This window comes from Dermacentor silvarum, chromosome 4 (genome assembly GCF_013339745.2).
Source record: "Dermacentor silvarum isolate Dsil-2018 chromosome 4, BIME_Dsil_1.4, whole genome shotgun sequence".
Classification (NCBI taxonomy): domain Eukaryota; kingdom Metazoa; phylum Arthropoda; class Arachnida; order Ixodida; family Ixodidae; genus Dermacentor; species Dermacentor silvarum.
In genome coordinates this window covers 6,827,537-6,842,519 of record NC_051157.2, presented here as the reverse complement: position 1 = coordinate 6,842,519, position 14,983 = coordinate 6,827,537, and the positions used below count along the sequence as shown (strand labels likewise).

The following is a 14,983-nucleotide window of genomic DNA, read 5'->3' as shown; positions in this document are numbered from 1 at the left end:
AAAAATAATGTAATTATTGTAGGGGACATTAACATTAACATCATAAATATCAATGATAGTTCCTGTGTAATGTACTCTAAGTGCTTCAGTGGACATGGTTTGGATTCTCTACTGGATTCTCCGACGCGATGTGCTCCTTCCGGTCGGAATACGCTTATTGACCACATACTCAGTAACGTCATGTCTGATCAAAAATCTGGTGTGGTGAATTTTAATTTGACGGACCATTATCCGGTTTTTCTCTTATTGAATACTCAAAATAAATGTAAAAATAAAATGGTTAATAAGTGTTCTTTTGATTCTGTGAAATTTGTGGTTATGGTATCCCGCTCTGACTGGGGGCTGTTATCTGAAGAGTCATGTGTTACCAAAGCAATCATTAATTTGACTGAGAAACTAACATATATCATAAACTCATGTACGTCTGTATCCTCCATATCTCGTTGGTATTCTACCCCCAGAAATCCGTGGATCACTAGAGGCCTACTGCGCAGTATAAATAAAAAAGATAATCTTTACAAAAAAGTAAAACTCCAGCCATTTAACCTCGCCCTAAGGGCCCGTTTTAAATTGTATTCACAAACTCTCACCGTCTTACTGAAACAGGCTAAAAGAACCTACTACCAAAATAAAGTGCTCGAAAATGGGAATGACTGCAGAAAGAATTGGAACGTAATAAAAGAATTTTTAAATCTAAATCAACAGGAGGCGCTTGTAACAGAATTTACGGACGGCACGAGCACTATAACTAATCCTATAGCTGTCGCCAATTCTTTTAATGAATCATTTTTCAAGAGCTCTGCATCTGTTGTCACTTACTTGCCCAGGTTGTCTCGCTCGCCTCACTCTTTTTTCCTAAAACCCACTTCACCAGATGAAGTTCTTCGCACTATAATAAGTCTGAAGACCACAGGCTGTGGCCTAGATTCCATTTATCCATCTAAAATCAAACTTGTTGCTCGCGAGTTATCTTTTGTTCTTTCTGATAATATTAACACTGCATTTCGTACCGGCGTTTTTCCAACGAGTCTCAAACAAGGAAAAGTAACACCTGTATTTAAAAGGGGTGATCGACATGTTTTTTCTAATTATCGCCCTATTACCATCCTCCCATTTTTCAGCAAAGTAATTGAGAAGCTCATTGTTAATCGCCTAACAAACTACCTAACAAAATTTAGCCTTTTGACACCTAAGCAGTTTGGTTTTCGTGCTAACTTCTCAACCGAATTAGCGTTGATAAAACTAACTGACAGCATAAAGCAGTTTATCGATAATGGGCTATGGGCAGGGGCGGTATTTGTTGATTTAACTAAAGCTTTCGACACTATTAACCATCCCATTTTGTATGCTAAACTTTAATCTCTCGGCATTTGTGAGCCTGCTTTAGCCCTTTTGAAAAGCTACCTTACTAAAAGAACACAGGTTGTTAGTTACGGAAGTGTTTTATCAACTCCAATAACAACTAACCAGGGCGTTCCACAAGGATCAGTTCTGGGTCCTCTATTATTCCTTATCTACATCAATGACTTACCATCATCACTTAATTCTTCTGACTGCATCCTCTATGCTGATGATACAACCATATTCATTAGTGATAAAGACATTAACAGTCTACTAAGAAAGTTAAACGCCGATGTCACGAATCTTGTTTCTTGGTGTAAGGATAACTTGCTAAATGTAAACCCTGTTAAAACAAAGTTCATGTTATTTCACTCGTCCCAAAAAACGCTTACAATAACCCCTGAACTATACATCGACAACTGCGTCATTCCTCCCTCTAATTGTATTACTTTTCTAGGTGTTACATTAGATTCTCAACTTAAATACAACATTCACATTAATTCTGTTATTGAGAAGATTGCTTTTGGCATCCGCGTGCTCATTCGAACACGACATTTTTTTCAACAACATATTCTAAAATCGCTTTACTATGCTTTCATTAACAGTCACCTTACTTACTGTATTTCATCATGGGGCAACACATACCCCACACACCTGACATCCCTCAATCACCTTCAGAACCGGGCAGTTCGAATAATTGCCCATAGTTCATTCACCGCATCAGCGCCACCCGTTTTTCGCACTCTTGAAATTCTACCATTAACCTGCACATTTCAACTCAAACTAGGTCTTTTATTGTTTAGAAGTAGAAACTGTGACATCCTAATGAGCTACTTCCCCCAACGCTACTTTACAATACAAATAACACACGGTTTTCTGAAAATAATAACATCTTGCTTCCAAAAGTAAACACTAACTACGGTAAAATGACAGCCTTCTTTTCTGCAATTTCGTTTTGGAATTCTCTGCCGTCAAATATTAAATCAAGCCCTTCGCTACACTGTTTCCGTCGGCTTCTAAAACAGTTTTTACTAACAACATACGTTAACTAATACATATATGTGTATGTGTGTGAGTATATATATATATATATATATATATATATATATATATGCGCATACATTATGGTTTATCAACTTTTTATTGTTTTTCTCGGTTTGTGTTCCTGTATCTGGCAATTGGCTGTATATACATTAAGTTTGTTGCTGTGTTGAATTGCGCACGGTTGATGTTATGTAATGATTATATTCCTATTCAATTATTCCTATGTTTGAAATTACATATGTATTTCAAAGTAGAATTGTTGTTGCTCTTTTCTGTGTAATCTTCAACTACCGGATGATTGATTAATTACTTCTATTTTGTTTATTTGCATTTTTCCATAATCGCAAGCCTTAGGTGATGTGATATTTTTTTTTATTCATTTACTTTGGTTATATTGATTTGTATTTTCCCGCTATTTTTACCTTAGTTGCTAATCGTATGCTCTACATTTTTATGCATGTACTAACAGGAGGTCCCCCTGACAGTTTTTACTTTGGGACCTCCTTCTGTATTACTATTACTTTGTAACTGTTTTAATGTATAATAATAAAATGATTGGGAAAAAAAACATATTATCCTCGAAGCGTCTGTCTGGCCTGAACCCATTCTGTAGTTCCCCCAATACATCGTTTTTCTCCACCCACTTCGATAGTTCTAATTTTATGGCTTGCATTGTCATTCTATATATCACCGACGTTACTTTAACTGGCATGTGCGAGCTCGTCTTAATTGTCCTTATCTCCTTTGCCTTTGTAGATGAGATTCATCTTGCTTTCACGCCATCCAACGGGAATTTTCTTTGTTCTAATCACTTGCTCTATGGCATTAGTCAGCAGTACGTGCCTTGCACTTTGGACCAAAGTTTTTGATTAGCTGTATTGGGATTTCACCGGGCGCAGGGACCGTGTCATTAGGGACATTTTCTTCTGCTTTTTTTTTTCAATAAAGGCTTTCCATGCTAAATTTAGTTCTCTCGGGCTCCTCTGTTGTTGCTGGATCTGTTTGAGTCTAAACTACGCTTTCTTTCGTACCGAAGTTATCCCTAATAACGTCTGTGACGTCACTCAAGTGGCGACAGCAGCGCCACTCAGCGGGCTGCAACCGCGGGGCACGTGAATAAGCTAACCTATTTTCTTCCCTACGGAAAGAATTGCTCTAGAATTGCTACGATTTATCGTTTAATGGTTACGATATAAGCCCATATCTTAAGAAAGTGCTTGGTTTGTTTTGCGCTCTACTTCTTTTTGCGATGCATCTTCAATAAAAACTGTCGCATCATCAGTATATGCAATAAACTATATGCAATAGTGGCCCTAACGTGCTCCCTTGTGGAACGCCTGCTGTAACCGGCAACGTGGAAGATGCAATGCGTATATCAATGTCCTGTTTGAAAGGCAAGTACAAAAAGCGGGAAAAAAAATCTGCGGCGGTTTAGCGACAAATGCGAGAGAAATGCGTTAGCATTACGTCTCACCTCTTTGAAGTGACGGATTGCACTGCACCACATTGCAAAGTGTTGTTCAAGAAGAGCTCATGCCTCTTCGAGAAGCGAACTGCGACTCACGGTGGTGTGTGTATATGTGCATTATCATATCATAAGAAGCCAACAAACAAAGACACCAAGGACAACATAGGCGAAATTACTTGTACTTACTAATTGAATTAAAGAAATGATAAATTAATGGAAATGAAAATGGATGAAAAAACAACTGTCCGCAGGTGGAGAACGATACCACGTGTTCGCATTACGCGTGCGATGCTCTTGCCATTGACCTACCGCGGCCCCGTTTTCCCATCCACTTTCTGGGGTACTTATGTTTTACTATATACAACTATAACCCGGGAGTGTTAGCCAGCGCCACCACTCACAAGCCTTGGCGGCGGATGTGGAACATCCATTCTGCCGCAGGCGTCACCGAGTAAGTGATCTTTTTGGGTGAAGGCAGCTGGTCAATAAACCCACTTATGCTACCCGAAGGCATCAGTGTTGCCGGATTCGAGAGCCTCGTTATGTAATTAATGAGAAGAAAGGGAACCGAGGGACCCGATTTTAAGTGCGGAGCACTTTAGGGGCCCGGGATGTCGTCCCTCGTAGGTGGGTGTCACGCACAACACAAGGTGTGACCGCAAAAAACTCTCATTCTCAAGCCGCGCGAAAATAAAATTGCTCGTCAGGCTGTGGATTCGAACCACCACCCTCCGGGTTGCGAGACCACCACGCTAACCGATTCAGCCACTGTCGTTTTTTTTTTCTTTTAATACATGGAAATGAAAACTGAAGATACATTACAGGTGCGGACATAGCTACACACTTAAAGCTCGGGCAAACATACACCTGCATCCAATAAGTGCATCCAGTCAGGCGGAGGTTCCTGCGCAGCGTACACACTTCTTACATAAGCTGCACTTTCATGAAATAATGATCTCGTAGATCGTGGGTTTTCGGCATGGCGATCACAAGGTATAGCTCTCCATGGGCTGTATAAATCCAGTACTATGAACACGTCATAGGGAGGACCACCAGTAATCTTAAGCGGTAGGAACCTAATTGCGTATGGAGTCATGTCAACGTCCATTTTAAGCGTCGGTTGAAGAATTTCCCAGAAAAATATAGCGTCCGTACAGTCATAAAACAGTGATCTATGGTTTCAGCCCGTGGACAGAGTCAACAAGTCGTGGACCACGGCACGAAGCAGGCCCTCCCGTTCAACCAGGATTTAACAGGAAGTGTTTCCGTATGCAATTTAAAGAAAAATGTTTTAGCTCCAGGAGGTATACACATTTTACTGACCCGCCTAAGTACATCCTGATATGGCTGATTTAAATAAGGTGCACGATACAAATGATCTGGGAAAATCGAATCCACCAGTGCAGCATAAATTGCTTTTCGACCTCGCAGAGAAAATGTACTCCAGACTGAACCTAACTTTCAAGAAAAGGAATGAATCAACGACCTCCCTGAGAAAGCCCCAAGGAAGCTGTGTGACATTCTTTGGCATCTGATGACACTACTATATCAGGAAGATAATGAACTAATCGGAGCTGTAACATTTCACGCAAAAAAGGATGGTCACTGTCTCGAAAGAAAAACAGACGAGAAACAATTTGCCTGACAAATAGATGGACTAATCCTAGACCACCTCGTTCAAGAGGAACGAACAGATTATCGCACCGCATCGATTCGCAACTCGAGCTCCAAATAAATGTTGCAAATACGCGGTGCAGTGCCTGAATACTAAGTCTTGAGCAGTGCAGTACTTGCAGCACATACATGAGATCGGAAACTAAGAAGACGTTGCACACTTCAGCACGACTGAGCCGTCGCCATGAATACAATTTGTATTTTTTCAACTTGTCCCGACCAATGACTACTGCTATTTCTTTACTGTGAGATAGGTACACCTAAATAGCACAGATTTTTTTTTTTTCATTGAATGCCTGCGTAGTGTGATGGCATTGTGGCCCATAGTCCAAACCAAAAACCTGAACTTTTTTCAAAGTTAACGCTAGCACCAGAAGCCGCACAAAATTCTTCTGTAATTGCAAGAGCAGTCTTTACACTTTTTCATGAGTACAAAAGAAGGCCACGTCGTCTGCGTATGCAAGAACCCGAATCTCATTCGACGGCAGTTTAAACCCTTGGAAATTTTGTTCTTTCAGAATGCTCATACAAAGAGGCTCTAAATACAGGCAGAACAGAAGCAGTGACAAAGGGCATCCTTGTCTTACTGATGATAAAAGCCCAATTGGATCAGAAAGAGAACCATTAACTATATATTAGCATCGTTGAGCCATTAGCATAACATATTCTGACACCTTTGAGGATCTGGGATCCTATATTTATATGCTCTAGTACACTAAACAGGAACAAGTGATTCACCCTGTCGAACGCCTTAGCCAGATCTAGCTGTACCGTTGCTACCTGTCCAATCCCCTCAGCTATATACACACTCTAGCACCGATCTCGCTGCATGAATGTTGGTCTGAATGGACCGACCTCTCATGCCACATGTTTGATGATCACCTACCACAGATCTTATCACGACTTGTAACCTGTTAGCTAATACTTTGGCAAAAATTTTATAATCCACATTGCATAGGGTCCACTGTCCACTATTTGCAATTTAGTTTCATCATTGCTTTTGGCTATAAGGGCAGTGTGCCCTTCGTACATTGTGGTAGGTAGGTACCTTACTTTCAAGGCCTCACGGTACACATGAAGTAATAATGGGGACAAGAGGGAACGAAAACACTTATATAATAAATTGATGATTCTTCGATAGCTATTATTTTAACTTCCCATTGGAATAATTCCCACACAGCAAAGAGAGGCAAGTCCTTGCGGCATGACAGATGAGCTATAAGCTCATTAACACGCTTTAGGATGCACTCACGCGAAAGTAATTGGTTATTAAATTTCCACAACTCCCAGCACATACGCTGGCTTTGGTATCAACGGCTACCAAAAGATGCTGAGACTAGGCAATGATCACTAAAAAATACAGGGTGCACAGTGTAACCGTAAATAAGAGATAGCGCATTAATTGAAACGGAAATTCGATCAAGCCTTGCACGTGAGGTACCTTGGAAATGCCGTGTAGTGACATCCCGCCTTTTCATTTTCCCCAATGTCCACAAGCTGATAATCACACATCAGGCTTTGCAACGCATCACTGATTGGATCACATCTCAGCTTCAATCGGACGTATATACGATCTTGTGCATTACATACACAATTAAGGACCAATGCACGATCAGTAGACAAATGATGTTCTAGAGATAAAACGAACCACTCTCGTTAACGTAGTTTGTTCGGGGCATAGACACACACAAATCTAAAGCTAATACCACTGATATCAATGTCACACCACATTAGGCGCCCTTCCCTATCTGTAAACAAATGCAGCACATGACATTGTAAATGTTTTCTAACAAATAGCATACAACCAGCGGAAACTCCGATTGCATGGCTTACACAAACATTATAGTCAGATAGAAATGAAGTTAGAGCTACTTGTGTGTTTTCATCAATTCAATCTTTGGTTCTTGGATAGCAGCAATATCTAATTTCATATTGCGTAACAAACGAAGCAGCTGTACTTGCCTACGCTTACTGCGTAAGCCACGGTCATTTAAAGTACCAAAATGGAAGGGAACAGTAGCCGTTCCCGCGCTCCGGGACGCTCTTCGCCGCCTTGGACGCCGAGCAGCGACAGCGCGGGCGCTGATCAAGCGGTGCGCGCCCGAGAAGCTCGAGGTGCTCGCCAGCGCAGGCAAGCTAATCCCAACATCGTGAAAAGAATAGCTCAGGATAAACACGAGGGAAACACCGGCGAATAACTGCTCCGCACTCCCAGCTTTCACGTTGAGTGGAACTGCATTACCGCCGAGTTTAGCTTTTTTTTTTTATCATATCATAAGAAGCCAACAAACAACGCAACCAAGGACAACATAGGGGAAATTACTTGTACCTACTAACTGAATTAAATAAATCATAAATTAATGGAAAATGAAAATGGACGAAAAAACAACTTGCCGCAGGTGGGAAACGATCCCACATTATTCCATTACGCGTGCGATGCTGTTACCGATTGAGCTATCACGGCCCCGTTTTGCCATCCACTTTCTGAGGTATTTATGTTTTACTGCTATAACTAACCCTGGACGGTGGATGCTATGAGCGTCCCCTTTGAAACACTGGGAGTGTTAGCCAGCGCCACCACTCACAAACCTTGGCGACGGATGTGGAGCATCCTTTCTGCCGCAGGCGTCACGAGTACGTAATCTTGAAGATCACGTACTCCTGACGCCTGTGGAGCTTAAAAGAAACGTTCCCCGTCACATACTGATAAGGATTACTGTTAGTGCTAGTATCACTGGACAAATCAGACTGCCGAATGAAAAAAATCATTAAGTGCATCAGCTAACGGAACATCGTAGAGATGTTGCTCTGCATGCTGGAGACCATCAAGAATCGGTAGCGACTTATTCGGGTGCAAAACAGTGTTAAGCCCACACCAACCCAGGTCAGTGCGCAGCGTATTTTTGCCCGAAAACATATTAATAAAGTAAGAGTCTCTTACTTCTCTTTCCGATATAATGTGGTTCCTAAAAGCTTTCATTTTTTTAAGCTGTTCCGGATCTTTCGAGCTCACAAACTGGGCATATAAAGCGTTTTTACGCTCGATCAGTTTTATTAATTTGTTAGTGATACATGGTTTTCTTGCCTTGACTGGTTGCACTCTTTCATTCGACAAACATGTCTTATCGAAAAAAAAAAGAAAAAAAAAAGCCGACAGATCCCTCGCCCTGTGGGAATCGATGTTATGCAACGCAGTGTGCAAGTTAACGAAACGACCATGGGAGCACCAAGACATAGGCGGCCCTTTCGTGATCTACATGACACGCATGTCATGACATTCATGTCTTGAGTCCTCAGGAGTCCCTTTAGATATACCTAAGAGACCTTAAGGCGAAAGCCTTAGTCATGCTCATGACTATGACCTCGACAATCAACCTTTAGCCTTTTCCTTCACTTAGCACGCACGTCCGAACCCACTTCAGCGGTTTTTGAGTGTTAATCTTTTTTCGCTGAGTCATTGTCATTCGGCTCAGTCATGGTCATTAATATGACTTCTACCATCATCCTTTAGCGTTTCCTTCCCTTAGTACCCACGTCAGAACCAATTTCAGTGGCTCTTGAGTGTTACTCTTTTTTTCGCTGAGTCATTGTCATTTTGTGGAGTCATGCTCATGACTATGATTTCTACTATCATCCTTTAGTGTTTCCTTCAGTTAGTACCCCCCTCAGAACCAATTTCAGTGGCTCTTGAGTGTTACTTTTTTTTTGTTGAGTCTGTCATTTTTGCTGAGTCATGCTCATGACTATAACTTCTATCATCCTTTAGAGTTTCCTTCACTTAGTACACACGTCAGAACCCATTTCAGTGGTTTTTGAGTGTTAATATTTTTTCGCTAAGTCATTGTCATTTGGCTCAGTCATGGTCATGACTATGACTGAGTAGATCTGACTCTCTCTCTCTCTCCATATATATAGTGAATTCCTATTATAATAAGTGAAAAAGCCTGGAAATGCATCTGTCAGGTATTTTTATTTGTAACAATATACCTATATCTCAATAACACACGGTGAACCATCGAGACCCGAAAAATTATTTGAATTTGCATTTATTTCTTGTCGCTATAAAATCTATATGTGATGCAGGGACAAGTGGCATTGAATGCCCAGAGGTCCCTGATCCAACCCAGTAGCAGCAGTGCAGCTCACAAAAAATGCATATTTGTTGCAGTCAATTTTACGAATTAAAGAATTTTACTTGGTGTTTAAGTCTACAGCATAAATGTAAAGCTAGTTAAGGTAATAGTACTGTCGAGGTTATACAGAACAAAGTACAATCAACATAAATTACTCTCAATACTAAAAAGAAAAAGACGGCAGAGGTGTGAGAACTTGTTGAATTACAACTCGATTTTAAGTGAAGCTGATTTTTTTTTTCGAATAGTTGCACTAAATGTTTCAGTTTCCTGTAATTACATCACATGCTTTGAAAAGTTACCCGTATATTAGTGTTCCGTTTCAGAACTTGTCCCCGTGTAATGCTTTGAAGCACTTCTTGCTGGAAACTTAAAAGACAGTAATTCATCAGTACAAATCTTACTTCGTCAGAAAATTTCATTATCCCCAGATATAAACAAGATGCCTTGTTTAGCTCACCGAGGACACCGGAGAAGCAACCTATACGCATCCCGTATGGTGCACGGGAACAAATGGGAAAACAATGGTTTAGTAATTATCTGCAACACTTGCATTTAAACCAGGGAAGTGAGGTTTTCGCAACGCACTGCGCTTAAAATTCTTCCTATTATTATGGAATTTCAAGTCCATATCACATGCAATTGTTTTAGGAGTCGGCGAAAGCGGCGGTATGGCACCCTAGCACACGTCAATATGTAACTTTCTACAAAGACTTGCAATGAACCTACACATAAAAATATTTATTGCTCGTCACTCAGGATATTGTTTCGTACTTCGAATAAATGTTAACACCGTGTCCCGCATAGTTTACTGAGGATACCGGGATCAACAACTAAATGCCGTGTATAAAGCATAAAAACTGGGGGAAAGCGAGTATTCAGTAGCGGTTTTTCGAGTACGTAAGCAACCACCGCAGATCAAATTTTCGGAACACGTCACAATAAAGTGGTCTTCATTTCTTCAAAATATAAAATATCTGCTGTTCTTGCTCCTGCCGGGAAACAAGTAGTAGGGTAGCTCTTATTCAGAAACGACCTGAAAATGAAATCGATAAAAGCAGTAGTGACAAAGGCCTTTAGAAAACATTCAGTTAAGTGTTCTATTAGCACTGAAATGGCTCTGCACGTCATTCGACCGAGGTCACTTTCACGAACATACCACCTCGCAGACCCTCATGTATGTCCCGTTCTGGGACCTTTGAGGTATCATGAATAAATGAACTTGCATATGAAACCCTAATCCGTTCTAAACTAGAATATGCCAGTGCTATCTATGACAACCATCAGGCTAATATGATTAATTCCCTCGAATCGGTTCAGAACCGCGCTGCCAGGTTCGTTCTCTCTATACAAGTGTCTCAGCATTAAAATCCCGGTTGTGTCTTCTCTCGTTCACCTCCCGCCGCAAAAGTGCTCGTCTTTTTTTTTTTTTTTTTAGGTTCTTTCATTCGCTGCCCACAGGTAACCAAATGATCATTCCAGCGCATCGTTTCTCCCGACATACGCATCCCAATGCTGTGTATCTACCACGCGCCCATTCCACCACGTATCAGCGTTCTTTTTTTCTGCACTGAGTCCGAGAATGGAACACCCTTCCTACTGACATCGCCCTCATCACCGACATTTCCCGTTTCAAAACTGATATTGAAGACCATCCTTCAAGTCACGCCACCTAACCTGTCCCGCCATTTTTCTACGTGCCCACCCCTCATGTAATGTCCCGTTCTGGGACCTTTGAGGTATCACGAATAAATAAATAAATAAATAAATAAATAAATAAATAAATAAATAAATAAATAAATAAATAAATAAATAAATAAATAAATAAATAAATAAATAAATAAATAAATAAATAAATAAATAAATATACGATAAGTCGTGATTACACAAAGAAATTCGGCAGTTACACCTGTAAGTGGTTTGATTAGATTTTTGATGGGGATAAGATATATATTTATACTGCAACGCTACGTAGACTATCTCTGGACGGAGATTCAATAGTTCCAGCATTTGATAATCCAACCAGTTCATGCAGTAAGGCACACCCATCGTTGGGCGCGGCTGATTAAAATACTTTATCCGGACCTCTCCCGTCGCCCGAAGGTTAAATATATCAAGCCGATTGTTTTGTTTTTTCAAGTATGCTTAGGCGGTAATTTGTAACTGCGGGAACTGTCCAGCGCCAGGACTTCTGCGCAATGCAAGCGTGTATGGCGAATCTCGCGCGTCGCCCGCTACAGCGCGTCACGAGGAGGCACAATACTCGCTGCCAAAACCGGGGATCAGTAGTAAAGAAAAGCATTATTAACGTGGTGACTCTATTAAGCAATAAAATTTAGCTTCAGCTGTAGTTTTGTTGGACTTTCCAGTGTGTAACCGAAAGTGCCCGCTTTCGAAAGTGGGGGGGAGGCAAATGGCCCCTGCCCCCCCGGTAGATACGCCTATGGTAGAATACCGTCTGAGAACGTCCAGAGCAACGTTGTACCTTGCTCTCTCGAAGTCAGTGCTTCACCCTTCGGGCAAAACGGACAATCTTCTGGTAACGGTATAACGCGTTATTTATAGATAACGTAGGGTGGTAACGCGTTCCTTTTATTTGAACGTAAGGAATAACGTATTTTGTTACATACTTTTTCGGTAACGCCTAGAGTACTGCTTACACACTGTGCAACTCCGAGTCGAACACACAGCTGCAAATCTACGCAACATACAAGGTATAGTACCAGTGAGTTTATTTCTTTCCTCCCTCCCGACCTTTCCCTTCTAGTTTCTCTCTCTCTCTCTTTCCTCGAAAGAAAAATCCATCACGACATAATATATATAGCAGGCTCTTCGGTATTTCTAAAGCACAAAGACTGAGCAGGCAGCTAACATAATACGGTTTCGTTATACTATAAGGTTTTTGCAACGCGTCCTCAGTCGCTACACACAAACAGGGCAAGGCGCCCGGAGGGTACATGCTTGAAGAGAAACTATAAACTGCCGCCACGGTTTCGGTCGATGTATGCGCCATCTCGGAGAATTCCGTTCTGTATATGGTACACGTATGCTTGCCTCATTCACGCACGACTCCCGGAAGAGCAAGTACAGGACGAGCCGGAGCTTGGCGCACTACGTATCGCGAAGCACGGACGATGGCCGCGGGGCGACATGCATACACGGTTCGTTCCACAACACGGTTTTCTTCCACGTCGCCCTGCGGTTATTGCATGCAGCGCCCGACACGTCTGGCTCGACCGCGGCGAGGCCAACGCGCACTGCCGTTGCCACGAAGCCAAAGCCCACTCACATTCTGAAGCAGGTTGTCCTTGCTGCAGTACATGGTCCCCTCGCGCGCGTACTCCTGCGTCGGCGCCCGCGAAAAGAGCGCAGCTGTTCGCACAGCTGCCGCCGCCCTTTGCACCGCCGCTTTCCCTCGGCGTGCGCGATGCTCCGACCAACTGAGTAAAACACGCCTGCCGTGGGAACACGCGAGCAGACGCCGCTCAGGTCGATTCGATGCGACTGAACTGCGAAAGTGCCTCAAGGACGAAAAACGTATCGACGAGACAAGCCAAACTGCAAGCAGCTTTCTTTGCCTCCCCCCCCCCCCCTTTTTTTTTTTTTTTCACCCCTGCCAAATTGAATATAAAGGACTGGAAGTTACGTAGGGGCACTCTGCATCACTCTGGAAGCCCAGCTAAACCGCAATCATTCATACACTTACACTTATCTCAGACATTACATTGGGTACGTTCGATTGCAACATCATTTGATGTAAAATTGGCAGATCGAAGTTATGCACAAATGCTAACACGCCCATAAGACTGACTTTTAAAGTTTCATTCTGATAACGCACGACAACACTTAGCTCCGAAGAAACATGACGATCTGTTCATAATGCTCAATTTGAGTTTTTGATAAAGTGTACTTCATAATGCGCAATGTAATGACGGCGACTTGTTAATGTAGTGAATCATACTCAAATCGCGGTTCTGGCACGTAAAACCCCATAATTCATTCATTAATGTAGTGTATCCTGGGATGTCAACATAGCTTTATAATATAACAAAGGTGAAAAAGGCTCTTCGTTATTCGAAATTTATTCGAAATGTATTCAAAATTCGATTCGATTCACTTTTCGTATTATTCGATTCATATTCTGTTATGTCTCAAAAAATACTGTTCGCACATCCCTATAGCATGTGGTAAATTAAGAATACATTGTAAAGAGCAACGTGTTCTTCATGAGCGTTCTCGCTCCTTATCTATTCTTCCTCCTTCCCTCTCCCCAAGCGTAGGGTAGCCAACCGGGCACGTCCTTGGTTAACCTTCCTACCTTTCCCTTCTCGTTTCTCTCTCTCATGCGCGTTGCTTTCATGACATAACACGCATTCATCAGCATATACGCATATAGAGACGTATACGTTAACTGCCATATTCTGTGGCAAGTCATTGATGTAAAGCAGAGGCAAAAAAAGCAGAGTACAGACTAACGCACAAACAAAAATGTAGGGGCAGCTTCACACTAGTGGTGCGAAGACTGGGCAAACACCGAAGTTGGCGACCCCACCTAGCTTTATCTCGGTTCGGCCAAGTTTTTGCGAAGTTATGCTTCGAGACTCGGCCACGTTTTGGGCAAGATCACCCCAAAATCATCGACAGCCCAAGGAGCAACGAACACTCGGTCATTAAAGTATCTGGAGGCTTCTGGACGCTCAAACACTTTTGCTCGGTTTCGCGTGCTCGTAACTCCGGATCTTCTGCGAATCGCCGACGTTTCGCCGCCGCTTCAGTGGCGCGATACTCGGGATTGGACCGAAGTCGTCTCACTCGCTTTCGAGTAGCGGCGCGGCGGCTTTCGCGCCGCGCTTCCTCTTCTTCGGGAGTGACGCTCTTTTTCGCCCACCCCATTTTCGCGGCGATGTGCTTGGCGCGAATACAACGGGGCTTTTGTATTGCCGCGGCGGCGACGCGGAGCTATATATCCCGTGGGTCGGCGCAGTGACGTCATGGCTTAGCTCCACCTCTGCGCAGCCGCGGCAACCACTCCGGACGGCGCGGTGACGTCATGGCTCGGCAAAGCTAAGGCGAAGCGATACGGCGCGCGCGATGACGTCACGGTCCACGCAGCTATGTTGAGGCTCGGCGCGATCGCCGCAGCTGGAGCGAAGCATTGCTAGGCGACGCATGGTGACGTCATCGCCAGGCGGAGGTTTTGAGGCCTACACTCGCCGGACCATCCTCGAGCTTAAACAGCTTGACTAGTTCACAGGGGTATGTGCCATTGCGCTTGGACCCTTTCTGCACTAACTCAAGGATCGGTCCACATTTCTGGTTTATG

At 42.7% G+C, this 14,983-nt stretch overlaps 1 protein-coding gene across 3 annotated transcripts in view; it reads right to left on the bottom strand.

Moving 5' to 3' along the window:
- Positions 1 to 14,983, bottom strand: part of LOC119449372 (uncharacterized) — a 98,193-nt gene that overhangs the window by 57,861 nt on the left and 25,349 nt on the right. The window contains exon 1 of one of the 3 annotated variants that reach the window (XM_037712542.2): positions 12,950 to 13,095. The exons of 1 other annotated variant lie outside the window; for it this stretch is intronic. In XM_037712542.2, coding sequence (XP_037568470.1) covers positions 12,950 to 12,982 — 33 coding nt within the window. In that variant the 5' untranslated portion in view covers positions 12,983 to 13,095. One more of the 3 variants, XM_049666752.1, reaches the window with a different exon arrangement.